Source organism: Hyaena hyaena, unplaced genomic scaffold, assembly GCF_003009895.1.
Source record: "Hyaena hyaena isolate Hyena2069 unplaced genomic scaffold, ASM300989v1 scaffold_5, whole genome shotgun sequence".
NCBI lineage: Eukaryota > Metazoa > Chordata > Mammalia > Carnivora > Hyaenidae > Hyaena > Hyaena hyaena.
This window is the reverse complement of record NW_024080637.1, coordinates 7736043-7750980: the sequence shown is the minus strand read 5'-3', so window position 1 is coordinate 7750980 and position 14938 is coordinate 7736043. Positions and strand designations below refer to the sequence as shown.

The following is a 14938-nucleotide window of genomic DNA, read 5'->3' as shown; positions in this document are numbered from 1 at the left end:
CTCAAACCCATGAACCATGAGATCAAGACCTGAACCAAAGTCTGATACCCAGTCTCCCTGAACTTGGTAGTTTTTTATACGGGAATCACTTTAGGTCATCTGCCATGATGAACTCCTTTCTCCTGCAGGATCAATCTCCCCTCCCCTTTCTGGGCTGCTATGTTCTCTAAATTGTAAATTCAGGAACAGCTTCAAAGATAATCTCCTACTAAGTACTTTTTAAAGATGTCTGGGGCTCCTGGGTGGCTTAGTCGGTTAAGCGTCCGACTTTCGCTTAGGTCATGATCTCACGGTTCATGGGTTGGAGCCCCGCGTCGGGCTCTGTGCTGACTGCCAGCTCAGAGCCTGGAGCCTGTTTCAGAGTCTGTATCTCCCTCTCTCTCTGACCCTCCCCTGCTCACGCTGTCTCTCTCTCTCTCCTAGAAATAAATAAAAATATTAAAAAAAATAAATAAAGATGTCTGAGTTAGTGCCCCTGCCCTTGAGGGATTGTAATCTAGTGGAGAGGATACAGATAAATTTTAAAATAGCTTTAATTCAATGTGCAATATGCTATAATGAGTTATATACAGAGTGCTATAAGAAAATTTTACCTTATTGGTGCCTTGGTGGCTTAGTCTGTTAAGCATCCGACTCTTGAAATCCACTTGAAATCCACTTAGGTGGATCTCATGACTGTGAGATTGAACTCCACATCAGACAACATGGAGCCTGCTTGGGATTCTCTTTCTCCCTTTCTCTCTGTCTCTCCCCCACTTGCTCTCTCTCAAAATAAATACACATTTAAAAAAAAGGAAAGAAAAGGAAAATTTTCCTTAGAATATAAATTTTAATTTTACTTAGTATGTTAAATATTAACAAGGCTTATTTTAGTGGTTAAGGACATTTTCTCTGTTTTAAATTGTTTGTAAGGGTGCCTGGATGGCTCATTCAGTTAAATGTCTGACTCTTGATTTTGGCTTAGGTCATGATCTCACAATTGGTGAGAATGAGCTCCTGTCAGCCTGCTTGGGATTCTTGGTCTCCCTCTCTCTTTCCCCACCCCACTACCCCCGGCTTACACCCTTGGGAAACAAACACAGACCTTAATTAATTAAATAAATAGTTTGCAGATTTACCGATACTTGTTTTTTTTTCATCTAGCATATGAACTTGACTCAACTGAAGATGCTTATAGTTTGAGAGCCAGACTACTTGATTTGAAGGTTTATCACTGGCTAGAGAATTATCGATCACTGAATAAAACATACATGCAGTGAAATTTGTTTAGAGTATTTAATTTTCAGTAACAAAAATTCTTTAATTTTGCATTCAAAGATAACGTGAGGCTGTATTTCATATAAATTTTAAAATGTAGTTGAATCAACCAAATGTGGGTAAATCAAGTATTACTGAGATCATTGTTATACATTTTCCTGCTTATAATCTTCTTTATTTCACATAATATTTTAATGTCTTTCCAAATCTAAGAAAAACTTCAGGATGATTTTTTTAATGTTTATTTTTGAGAGAGAGAGAGACAGAGTGTGAATGGGGGAGGGGCAGAGAGAGAGGGAGACACAGAATCCGAAGCAGGCTCCAGCCTCTGAGCTGTTAGCACAGAGCCCGATGTGGGGCTTGAACCCATGAGTTGTGAGATCATGACCTGAGCCAAAGTCGGTTGCTTAACCGACTGAGCCACCCAGGCACCCTGAAAAAGCTTAGGATGATTAAAAATGAACTGAACACTTGGAAATTTTTCATTATTCAATAACCATTTATATATATGAATACAGAATCAAGACTAATATGTATGTATATATTTTACATATTTTAAAAGCATTTGTAAAAAAAAAAAAAACTTGCATTGTTACTTCTACATTCTTACAAATGCTCTTGTGTCAGTTGGCACACATCTGTCCTTAGTCTGAGTTTTACAACTTAAGAGAGATTATAGCTCTTTGAATGATAGGTAGGGGGTTTTTTTGCTTTTTTTTTTTTACCTTAATGTGAATAGGACAGATGCCAAGACCATAAATATCAAATGTGTAGCTTAAGAAGGTACAAATAAGGTGAACACACTTGAGGCCATTATTCAGGTTAATAAATAGAACTTTCAGCTACCCTGAAGTTCTTCCATGTGCCCCATCTAGGTCACAGCTCCCTCTTTCTCCACAGAAGTAACCTCTATCCTGACTTAAATAATATGTCCTTTTTTTTTTTAATTTTTAAAATGTTTTATTCATTTTTTGAGAAAGAAAGAGACAGAGCACAAGTTGGGGAGGGGCAGAGAGAGAGGGAGACACAGAATCTGGAAACAGGATCCAGGCTCTGAGCTGTTAGCACAGAGCAAGGTGGGGCTCAAACTCATGAACTGTGAGACCATGACCTGAGCTGAAGTCAGCCACTTAACCAACTGAGCCACCCAGGCACCCCATGTCCTTGCTTTAAAATAGTTTTATGACTCACTTGATTATCTCCAGGCATTTAGTTAATTTTGCTCATTTTTCAAAATTATATGTCTTGAGTATCTTTTAATTTACAGATTCCTTCTCCATTCCTTTCTTTTCCTTATAATTTGTCTATTAAATGATCCAGGGTTTTATTTTTTTTAACTTTTTAATGTTTTATTCATTTTTGAGAAATAGATAGAGACAGCATGAGCAAGGGAGGGTCAGAGAAAGAGGGAGACACAGAATCCGAAACAGGCTCCAGGCTCTGAGGTGGCTGTCAGCACAGAGCCTGACACGGGGCTCATACCCACAAACAGTGAGATCATGACCTGAGCCGAAGTCAGATGCTTAATGACTGAGCCACCCAGGTGCCCCATGACCCAGCCTTTTAGACTTTCTCTCAGTCTGGATCTGGTTGCTCTCTCTCTCTTTTTTTTTTTTTTTTTTTGATTTTTAAGAAATTTCTAAGTAATCTATGCTACCACCATGTTGGGCTCAAACTTACAACCCCGAGATAAAGAGTTGCATGTGCCACCGATTAGAGCCCAGGGAACCCTGGATATTCTTGATTGTATACTCATGGTGCATATTTCTCTGTCTTTGTATTTTCTGCAAATTAGTGGCTAGATTTGGAGGCTTAATCATACTCATGTTTGATCCCTTTGGTAGGACCCTTAGGTATTCTGCTCTTTCAGCAAGGAAGTGCATAATGTATGGTTATTTTTCTTTCTGTGATGTTAGTGGTTGTTGACATCCAACACTTTGTTCCATTAATTCATTGGGGATCAGTGGTGATATCCTAATAATTTCCTTTTCAGTTTTTAGTTGGATTAGCTTTTTAAAAAATTTTTTTAATGTTTATTTATTTTTGAGAGAAAGAGCACAAGCAAGGGAGGGACAGAGAGAGAGGGAGACACCGAATCCAAAGCAGGCTTCAGGCTCTGAGCTGTCAGCACAGCTGTGGCTGAAACCCATGAACTGTGAGATCATGACCTGAGCCAAAGTCATGACTGAGCCACCCAGTTGCTCTTGTATTATTTTTATAAAAAGTCACTATGTATTATATACATTTGGTTACCTAATACTGTGTGAACCACAGCTTAAGATAGATGTATTAACCTGTAAAAATAGGAAATTCCTTAGACCTGCTTTTGAACAGAATTTTTTTTTAGGTGAACACTGTGCCCAACATAGGGCTCTAACTCACAACCCCAAGATCAAGGGTCACATGCTCTACCAACTGAGCCAACCGGGCACTTCTAAAAAGACTCTCTTGATGTTGAATGGGAGCTAGATAAATCTGGGGAAATTGACAGTTATTTGGTGAATACTTATTGAGTGCTTATTGTGAGCCACACATAAGGCTAATTGTTGGGGATATAGTGGTGAAAGAGTCAGTTGAGTAGGGGGATTAAAATAATAGTTATGAAGGAGATGTTTCAAGAGGACCTGATTTGGATTGGTGGGTCATGGAAGACCTCTCCAAAGAAATGTAATTTAACTTGAATTGGGAAGGATGAATAGAAATTACTCAAAGAAAGAGGAAGATTTCAGTCAGAAAGAATATTATACATAATTTTGCTGGGAAAGAGTTTGACTTATTCCACGAAGGGGCACCTGGGTGGCTCAGTTGGTTAAGCATCTGACTTTGGTTCAGATCATGATCTCACAGTTCATGAGTTCAGGCCCCACATTGGGCTCTGCACTGAAGGCTCAGAGCCTGGACTCTGCTTTGGATTCTCTGTCTCTCTCTGTCTCTCTGTCTCTCTCTGCTCCTCCCCTGCTTGTGCACACTCTCTCTGTGTCAAAATAAATAAACATTAAAAAAATAAAAGATCAGAGAAAAAAGGCCAGTGTAGCTTTAACATCTAGTTAGGGGAGTTAAGGGGACCTTAAGAGACAGGTAAGAGCCTAATCACATGGTAAAGCTTTATAAATAGAGTTAAATATCTTGAGGTTTACTTTAGGTGCAGTATAGAAGATCTTACCCATAGGCTTATCGTGGAGTATAAGCCTATTTAACATCTCTTTAGCATATGTCCACCTTCATACAATAACTATCCTGGGTGGGTTGGAAAGTAATCATCCCCATTTGTTTCAGGCCTTACATAGCTATCCTGGATGCCATCTATACAAATGGTGTTTGGATAGAGAAAGTTAAAAGGTTGAAAAAATCCTAAAAGCTAATCTTCTGGCTATATGTTTAAAGGTGTCTGGAGAAGCCAATGAAACTCAGATTGCAGAAGCATTGAAACGGTACAGTGAACGGGCATTCTTTGTCCGGGAAGCTCTGTTTCACCTTTTTAGCCTGACTCATGTGATGGAAAAAACAAAGCCAGAAATTTTAAAGGTAAGAATAAGAAACTGGATATGAAAATTTTGAAATTATCTCCCTGGATATAGATGATGGTTTTGTGAAGATAATTGGGGGAAAATTTGCATTTGATCTTTGGATTTGGGTTGGGGGTGGGGTGGGTAATGGGATTGATGATGTATGATTTTAATTTTTAGCCATAAATGAGAAAGAGAGAAGATAGTTGCATAAAGTTTTTGAAGTTTTTTAGTAGTCTCAATAAGCAGTATCATTGTCTTCTACTTCATATTTAACTACCTAAAACCAGTGACCAGTGTGATATTTTTTTCCACCATCCATAGTAGAAAATGGAATTGTGACACTAGAATTATAATACTGCATTATATTGCTTCCCATATCAACTTTTTAAAGAAATACAATATTGGAATTCCATAAGGCAACTTTCCATAACATTTATGAACCACCTGTGCTTTCATAATCAATTCATGTTATTCCTCAATTACAATCTCTTAACCAAGACAGCTTTTGAAGGCCAAGAAAGGTCAATTTGTTTTTAAAGTAGCCTCCAGGCCCAGCATGTAGCTGAACTTGGGGCTTGATTCTATGACTGTGAGATCATGACCTGAGCTGAAATCAAGAGTTGGATGCTTAGGGCGCCTGAGTGGCTCAGTCGGTTAAGTGTCCAATGCTTAACCGACTGAGCCACCCAGGTGCCCCATCCAAAGACAATTCTTGGGGCACCTGGGTGGCTCAGTCAGTTGAGCATCCAGTTTCAGCTCAGGTCATGATCTGGTGTTTCACTAGTTCTATCCCCGCGTTGGGCTCTGTACTGACAACTTGGAGCCTGGACCCTGCTTCGGATTCTGTGTCTCCCTCTCTCTCTACCCCTCCCCTGTTCCTGCTCTGTCCCTCTTTCTCTCTCAAAAATAAACATTTTTTAAAAATTAAAAAAAAAGATAATTCTTATACACATTTGAAGCCCGTGAGTATAGGACTATATTATATTTGATGCTTCATTTAGTGGGCACAACAATCCCAAGAGATAAGTTTTATCTCTTATTTTATAGATTGTGTAGCTGAGGGTCTGTGAGGTTAAATAATGTAACAGTAAGTTAGTGGTAGAGCCAAAAATGACTTAACCACCCAATTATCTTAAATTTTGAGAATGGGGTGCTTAACATTTCAATTACTGATATGCTTTATCTCTAACACCTGTCACCGCCTCTGTATATACCAGAGGATATTGGTACTTGGTATATGAATTATCTTTTTGTGGTTTTGGTTACTATGAACCTGAGCAACAAAGGACCTATAGTCCTAATCTAAATACTTAGTCATTCATTGATTTAGAGAATGGTACAGATAAACTTGAAAGAATATAGACAATTCTTTTAAGGAATTTAGCTGCAAAGGAGCACAAAGGAAAAAGATGATAGTTGACTGAAGAAGTAGTTGTTGGGTTTTTTTTTTTCTTTTTTAAGATGGGAGAAAAATAGCTTATTTGTCCTATGATGATATGAATGATCCACTACAGAATGGAAAATTGATATAGGAGAGGGAAGAGAGCTGGAGCAATGTCCTTGAGTAAACAAGAACGGAAAGAGCTAGCATATAAGTGGAGGGATTACTTTCAGAGATAAGCCCAAAAGATCCTTTATGGTAATAGGCAGGAAGTCAGCAATTGCAGGTTGTATACTGGTAAAGGGGATACATGTGGTAGTGAGAATCTGAAGGTCTTCTCTGAATGTTTTCATTTCCTCAGTGTAATTGGAAGCAAGGGCTTCAGCTGATAGTGAGGATTGGGAGGAATTGTTGGGGTTTGAGGAGAGAAGAAAAGATGAGAAGTGGTTATCTAGACCCAGAAGGAAGTGAATAGATTTTATGGTACTGTAACTTTAGCAGTGTTCTCAAGGAACTGAATGTCAGGATTTGAAAGTAAAAAGTTTGCCACTGGTTTACTCTGAAGTCAGTAAAAATTTATTTAGTGCTTAGCATATAATAGGCACTGTACTAGGTCTGAGAAATACAAAGATGAGTTATCTGAATAGAAAAGATTCATTAGCCCAATGGAAAAATACCTGGACATGAACAACTTGAAACCTTCCTGGACCAGGTAGGCAGGAACTACATGTTGATGAGTGACTACTATGCCCTAGGCTTTTGCACTTGAGGATAAAAAAGATAAGACACCTTAGAAGTTACAGATCAACAAAGTAAGGATCTATGTTAAGAAGGCTTGTATTGGGACACCTGGGTGGCTCGGTGGGTTAAGCCTTCAACCTCAGCTCAGGTCATGATCTCCCGGTCTGTGAGTTCAAGCCCCATGTCAGGCTCTGTGCTGACAGCTCAGAGCCTGGAGCCTGCTTCAGATTCTGTGTCTCCCTCTCTCTGCCCTTCCCTGCTCTCTGTTTCTCTTTGTGTGTGTATGTCTCTCAAAAATAAATAAACATTTAAAAAAAAAAAAAGAAGAAGGCTTGTATTTATAGTGTAAATAAAGAGAACTAATTTTTTTTCCAGCTTGTGGTTACTGGGATGAGAAACCACCCTATGAATTTGCCAGTACAACTTGCTGCAAGCGCCTGTGTGTTTAACTTAACTAAACAGGATCTTGCTGCAGGAATGCCTGTCCGACTGCTGGCTGATGTGACCCATTTGCTGCTCAAAGCCATGGAACATTTTCCCAATCACCAGCAGGTAAGCATGTGGGAATTCCTAATCAAGTAGTCCTTTTAGTATCCCCTACCAACTCCTTAACTCTATAAGTTCTATTTAGTAGACCAAGACTAGAAATTCAAATACCTTTGCAGGCTGTTAAGTAGTAAATTTATGGTATGACTGAGTGTAGGACAATAGAGAAATAGAAACCTGGAGTACATTCCCTGACTAAAAGTATTTAAATCCAAATGTTGATGGAAATAGTGCAAACCATTAAAAAACGCATCTTCTACCTCAATCTTGAGTTTGTGATAATTTCAGCAAACAGCCATAGCCTCTTTGTTCTGGGCCAGGCACTATCAAGTACTGGGTTACAGAAACAAATAAGACATGGGTTTTCTATTTCTAGCACTATAGTAGACTACATAATCTGTCCTATCCTCAGGATGAAAACTAAAAATGTTGCTTGAATTTTTTTTTTAATTTTTTTAAATTTAATTTGGGAGAGAGCATATGTGCACATAAGCAGGGGGAGGGCAGAGTGGGAGGAGAGGGAATCATAAGTAGGCTTCACGCTGTTAGCAATGTAGGACTCAGTCTCATGAATCGTGTGATCACGACTGGAGCTGAAATCAGCAGTCAGACGCTCAACCAACTGAGGCAGCCAGGGGCCCCTATATTTTTTATTAAAATTTAGCAGGCAGTTGATAAGTTAATAAAAAATACTCAGAAGTTGGGATGCCTGAGTGGCTCAGTCAGTTGAGCATCTGGCTTTGGCTCAGGTCGTGATCTCACAGTTCATGAGTTCGAGCCCCACATTGGGCTCACTGTTGTCAGCGCAGAGCCTACTTTGGATTCTCTGTCTCCCTGTTTCTCTGCCTCTCCCCTGCTCATGCTGCCTCTCTATCTGTCTCAAAAATAAATAAACATTAAAAAAATTATGTTAACAAATACTCAGAGGTGAAAAACCAAGTAAAAATGACAACCCAGGTTGGTGAGTGGATCATTAAAGATAGCTTCCCTCATTGAGGGCAATTGCCAAATTGGATTGGATTGGCTTTGGCTTTTGTGGCCTCTGGAAGCCAGGTGGACAGAGGACAAAGCAGGACCCACCCAAAGGCTCCCAGAAGGGAAGAAGATTAGCTGGTATTAACTCTATTTATTATCCTGTCTCATCTAATGGAAAAGACAAAATATGTGCAAGTAAACTTGCATGGGTCCAGTGGAAGTTAGTCTTTCAGCAGTTGGTAGAGAGAATAAAAGTTGTAAGAAATAATTGGCATTTTATCAGTCACCTTTTTTTATAAAGGCTACTCCTGGTTAAAAAATAACAAAGCAATATTTCATTCAGGAATTTTTCTCTCCCTTTGGTTCTTTAGTTACAGAAGAATTGCCTCCTTTCACTTTGCAGTGACCGGATCCTTCAAGATGTTCCATTCAACAGGCAAGTGCTAGCCCTAGAACTTAAAATGGGGCAAAATCTGTCTTGTGCCATTTCTTACCAGTTGGGATATCCTTGGTATACAGTTAATTAAGTGGATGGGATTGTGCATTACTTTATAGAATGCTAACTCTACTTTGTATAATTTAGTACTTTGACATTCCTGATAGATTGGCCCCTGTTTTCATAGCCCTCTGCTTAAAAATGCATATTTTATATTATGGGTTTTAGCCTGTCTACACAATATTGTAGGCTGAAGAAACTGAGGCATTTAGATTCTGTCTTGCTCACGGTTTTGTGTCTGGTAACCGCAAGACTAGAAAGACTCAAGTTTTCTAGTTCCAGGTCCAGTGTCTTTTCTCTATATCATATCTCTTATTATTATTGTTATTTGATACTGAATTATAGAAGAAACTTTTTAAGAGAGGTTAAGGGAGGTTAGATAGCTGGATTCAAGTAAGTATAAATGGTTCCCTTGTTTTCTAGAATATTGTGCTTTGAGAGCTAAAAAGGTGATTATTTTTGTCATTCTAATATTTTAAATAAATTTTTTAATGATGGTATTTTGAAAAAATGTACCTTATGGTTTTATGAAAAGTGTGTATCTCAAGCAGCAATGAGGAATGAGGTATTCCATTTACTATTTCAAATAAATAATTTGGATAAAAATATGACAACAGATATCCCATGTAGATTACTAATTTTATTTTATAAATATTGAGCATCTATACTGGCTACATGAAGTCATATGTAGAAAGGACATAGTCACTCTCCTAAAAGAAAATTATCAACTAACCCAGGAGTTGGCCAATTTTTTTAAAGGGTCAGCTAATAATATTTGGGGCTTATGAGTCATAGTGTCTCTGTTTGAAGTACTTAACTCTGTCATTGTACCTCCAAAGCAGTCATAGACAATATATAAAAAGTGGAGATTTTACTGTGTTCCAATAAAACTGTAGAAAACAGGAGCTGGACCCACGGTTATAAGATCACTAAATGTAGACTATAGTTTACTTACCTCTGCTCTAGCCAGTGCTCTCTGCTAGATTTGAGCTTCTTTGTGGTCAGAGACTGTGATTGGTTAATCTCTTTGTCTCTAGTGCTTAAGTGGATGTTTGGTGGATGAATGAATGAAAAATGAGTATAACAGAAGACAGAATTTTTCATAGAAGAAGATGACAGAATGCATTGAGCCCCCAAAGGAGGAGGGAAAGATTTCATCTGATTGGTGATCATTAAAGATTTCATGTTAGTGATGGCATTTGAGATCATAAAGATAACAACTAACCTGTATACAAGCACTTCCTATTGCCAGATGCTATGCCAAGTGTTTTACTTATGCTTATTCAGTCCTTACAGTCTTGTGAAATTTTTACTTTTGTAATCTTAATTTTATAGATAAAGAAACAGAGGCATAGAGAGGTTTAGTAACTTTCTTAAGGTGATAAGATAGCAGGTTCAGAATTTAGATTTAAATCCAGAATGGCTCCAGAACCTCTACTTTTTACATCCATGCTATATTGCTTTGAAGATGAGAGCTGGTCCAATTGGTTGCTTTATGTTGTGGGAACTGCACAAAAATAAAGGCACAGAAGTTGATAATAATACTAGTAAAAAATAACCTTTATCAAAAGCTTGGTATGTGCCAAGTTCTATACTGAATCTTAAGCTTTATGTGTAATATCATTTAATCCTCACAGCATTCCTATAGAATAGATCTTATTATTTTACAAGTGAGAAAATTGAAGATTTTTTTCATGGAGATTAAGGAAATTACCCTAGGTTCCCAAAGTTAGTAATTGGTGGAATTGATAAATTGAATCCAGGCTGATTCCAGAGCATGTGATGTTCTTAATGACTTTACTGCTTCATGTGATAAAAGAATTTATTTTATTATTATCAGCAACATTAGGTAGAACTAAATTTCAAACCCCAAAATACAAGGAAGTTCAGAATCTGTGCTCTTAACTATCAGGCTATCTTAACTCATAACTGTGGGCATGTTTGGGGACTAACAAGCAGTCTACTTTGCAGTAAACATAGGGTAGACAACAAAATATTTGAAAGTATGGGCCCATTGTCCAAAAATACTGTGAATACAGGAATGACATCATAACTAAGTTTTCTGACAGATTTATGTATTACTGCTGTGTAGACACAAATTGAAGGGAAAACAATGGAGGCAGAATGGCCCATTAGGAATCTATTATAAAGGAATCAGAGCTGGTCTTGGGAATAGAAAGGAGGTAACAGTAAACTGATGGAATTTGCAGAGGAGTACTTTCTATCACTATAATTCAGCCAACATCTATTAAACACTGGGTGTAAAGAGGATTCTTGGTAAAGAGGGCTAAGTAGGATATGGTCCTTTACCTCAAGGAACTCAGGTGAGGCTACAGATAATCACAACTCTCTGACAGAGTTACAAACAAATGCTAAGGAGCAGTGAGAAGGCAATGATAAACTTGTCAAGGAAAGCTTCTCAGAGGAAGTGATATTTGAGCTGAGTCTTGAAAGATGAAATTGTGGGTAAGATAATCAGATATATTCCATGGTGTCATCCTGATTTCTCTCCTGTCTCACACCCCACATTCAGTCCTTGACAAATCCAGCTATCTTCAAAGTATATCTAGAATTCAACCATTTCTCTTCACTTCCATTTCTACCATTTGGACTGGACTAAAAGTGATTTCTCTCCTGAATCATGTGGTAACCTCTCAACTGCTCTCTTTGCTTCTTTCTTTGCCCTCTTGAAGTTCATTTTAAACACAGCTAATACAATAATCCTATTAAAAACATAAGTGAGTTCATGTCATATCTCTGCTTAGAATCTTTCTATGGCTTTCCATTTCATTCAGAATAAAAGCTAATTCTTTACAAAGACTTTGTAACATCTGGTCCCCTGTTACCTCTGACCTCATCTTTTAATACTGCACTTCTTGTTCTTCTATCTATTCTGGCCTTACTGGCTTCCATGCTATTCTTCAAAACTTCCAGGCATACTCCCTATTCAGGGTCCTGTGTCTGCCATTCCCTCTGCCTGGAATGCTTTTCCCCTAGATAACCACGTGGCCAGCTCTCTTACTTCCTCAAAAGTTTCAGTGAGGCTTTTGCTAGTTACTGTACTTAAAATTCAACATTTTCTATCCTCTTTACCTGCTTAATCCTTTTTTCTCTATAGTATGTACCATGTATTTTACTTGTTTATGGTCTGTCATCCACAGTACAATGTAAGTTCTATGAGAGTATAGATATTTTTCTGTTTTGTTCACTACTCGATCTCCAGCACCAGGAACAATATCTGACACAAAGCAGGGGCTCAATAAATGTTTGTGAATGAATGAATGAATATTTATTTCTGTTATGCTAGGTATATATTGTATATATATTATAATATAAGGAAACCAGAAAAAACTCAATACAGTGTAGAAATCACTACAGGATAGAAATATGTTATAATCTAGAAGATGAATGCCAGATAGTTTTGACATTTTTCAAACTATTTCTTTACAAGTGTCAGAATTAACAATGAGGCACCATCTCCAGAAGCTGAAGTATAATTGTTATTCTGTATCAGTTAAGAGGAATTATCCCTTTCTTTCACACCTACCTAAATTGTAGCATCAGTTCTCAGCTAGAGCTCTAAGACTGTGCCAGAGCCTCCAGGATTCATTCATGAAACCATTTGTGCGTTTTCAGGTTTGAAGCAGCCAAGCTTGTCATGCAGTGGCTCTGCAACCATGAGGATCAAAACATGCAAAGGATGGCAGTTGCTATCATTTCCATCCTGGCTGCCAAGGTACCTGAACTCCAATGATTGAATAATTTTCTCTTTCCCATCACAGCTACTATTTCCCCCAAAATCTATATGCCAGAAGAGTTAGTGCACCTCTTTACCAGTCTGTTTGTTCAGGCTACATTCAATATTGCAGAACTCCATGTTGATCAGAGATTTTAGTCTGACCTTTAGAGTCTGTTACATGAATGATATTAAACTGACACTAACTAGCGAGTTCTTGGACGTTTACTTTGTCTTCTGCTTGCTTGCAGCTTTCTACAGAACAAACTGCACAGCTTGGGGCTGAGCTCTTCATTGTCAGGGTAAGTCTGTTATCTCCTCTGTGTAGACCATTAGAGAGTTTTCGTTTTCTTTGTTTTCGGGCAGTGTTGTGTCATCTTCTGATATTTCATTACTTTTAACTGGATGTATTAATTATTTTCTTAGAGGTAGCTTTATTCCCTAACAGAGGTAGGAAGAGCCCTGAACCTAGGAGTCAGATGACCTAGGATCCAGCTTGTAAACTCAGTTTGTTAATTTAGACAAATTATGTGAACCATCGGAAACTAAATAAGCCTTAAGTTCCTATCTAGTTCTAAAATTGTTTTGTTACGTGCTTTGGGGAGAAAAGATAATTTTAATAACTGACAAATGATTTTGCTTGCTTACACTCAGTTAAGGAGATGATATAATGAGCGGTGAAAAGTTTAAAAGCTTTAAAGACAATAAATATAAATGGTGTCCTTGGGAAGACTAGAGGAAAATAGTCCACTTCAGAGTTTCTTGTTACAATTCTGACATGAAGTGTGTGAACAATAATGGTAGCTAGAAAAGTCAAATCAAAGACTTCCCCCTTTTAAGATTATATTTTTAAATAATCTCTATACCCAATATGGGGCTCAACCCACAAGAGTCACACACTTCACTGAGCCAGCCAGGCACCCTGAAAGACTCCCTTTTTCTATGATTTACGAGTTATGTATATAATGAGAAAGTCATTCCTTTGATAAATATGTATAGGATACTTAACAAATATCTACCACCTTACTAGTTGAAGGATTCACATTGAATTATATCTGTAATTTCTGTCCATAAGAGTAATCTGTCGGGGCGCCTGGGTGGCTTAGTCGGTTAAGCGTCCGACATTCGCTTAGGTCATGATCTCGCGGTTCGTGGGTTCGAGCCCCGCGTCGGGCTCTGTGCTGACTGCCAGCTCAGAGCCTGGAGCCTGTTTCAGCCTGTGACTCCCTCTCTCTCTGACCCTCCCCTGCTCACGCTGTCTCTCTCTCTCCTAGAAATAAATAAATTTTAAAAAAACATTTAAAAAAAAAAGAGTAATCTGTCTATAAGAAGTAGTAGAGAAAATAATTATGTAGACATGGTTGTAATATAATCTACTAAGTATAATAATAGCAACAGGAGTGAAAAGAGTAATGTAAAGAGGAGAATGCTGTTGGGGGTATGAGAGAAAGAGTAGGAATTCTGGAGTCAACATATCTGGGTTCATTCCTAATTCTATCACTTACTAGCTATAGTTTCTATAAACTACCTTATATCATTATTATGGAGATTAAATGAAAAGGAAATTAAGATTAATTGAAGGGGTAATGCCTGACTGGCTCTGTCAGTAGAGCATGAGACTCTTGATCTGGGGGTTCATTAGTTCAAGCCCCACATTGGGCATAGAGCTTACTTTAAAAATAATTAATTGAGGGGCGCCTGGGTGGCTTAGTCGGTTAAGCGTCCGACATTCGCTTAGGTCATGATCTCGCAGTTCGTGGGTTCGAGCCCCGCGTCGGGCTCTGTGCTGACCGCCAGCTCAGAGCCTGGAGCCTGTTTCAGCCTGTGACTCCCTCTCTCTCTGACCCTCCCCTGCTCACGCTGTCTCTCTCTCTCTCCTAAAAATAAATAAAACATTAAAAAAAATTTTTTTTAAATAATTAATTGAAGTAATATATGCTAAGTGCTTAGCACAAAATACAATATATGTTAAATAAGTAGAAAAGTATGCTACTTTTACTTAGTTTTTACTATTTTCAGGAATGATATTTTTAGTTTCAAATGTGGCTTTTTATTGCTATATATGTGTTTCAGTCCTTTTGGCTGGAGGTATACTTAAAGATTTTAAGGAAGTAGTCCACTTATATGCTTAGTGGGGGGAAATTAAGCTTAGTTTAAGCAAGAATTAGTAGTAGTAGTAGTAGTGATGATCACTAGCTTTTTTTTTTTTTTTGAAGCTCTTAATACCCACAACTTACAGATGAAGAATCAAAGAATTAAATTAGCTCTTAGCCACTATGCTATTAAGTTACATAATT

The 14938-nt window shown here is 38.0% G+C and overlaps 1 protein-coding gene across 1 annotated transcript in view; it reads left to right on the top strand.

Moving 5' to 3' along the window:
• The window catches only part of ZYG11B (zyg-11 family member B, cell cycle regulator), an 86272-nt gene that overhangs the window by 47273 nt on the left and 24061 nt on the right, over positions 1–14938 (top strand). The window contains exons 4-8 of the mRNA XM_039238695.1: positions 4642–4782; positions 7264–7440; positions 8781–8845; positions 12542–12641; positions 12893–12943. Of these exons, the coding sequence (XP_039094626.1) occupies positions 4642–4782; positions 7264–7440; positions 8781–8845; positions 12542–12641; positions 12893–12943 (534 nt within the window). The remainder of the gene's footprint in view (positions 1–4641; positions 4783–7263; positions 7441–8780; positions 8846–12541; positions 12642–12892; positions 12944–14938) is intronic.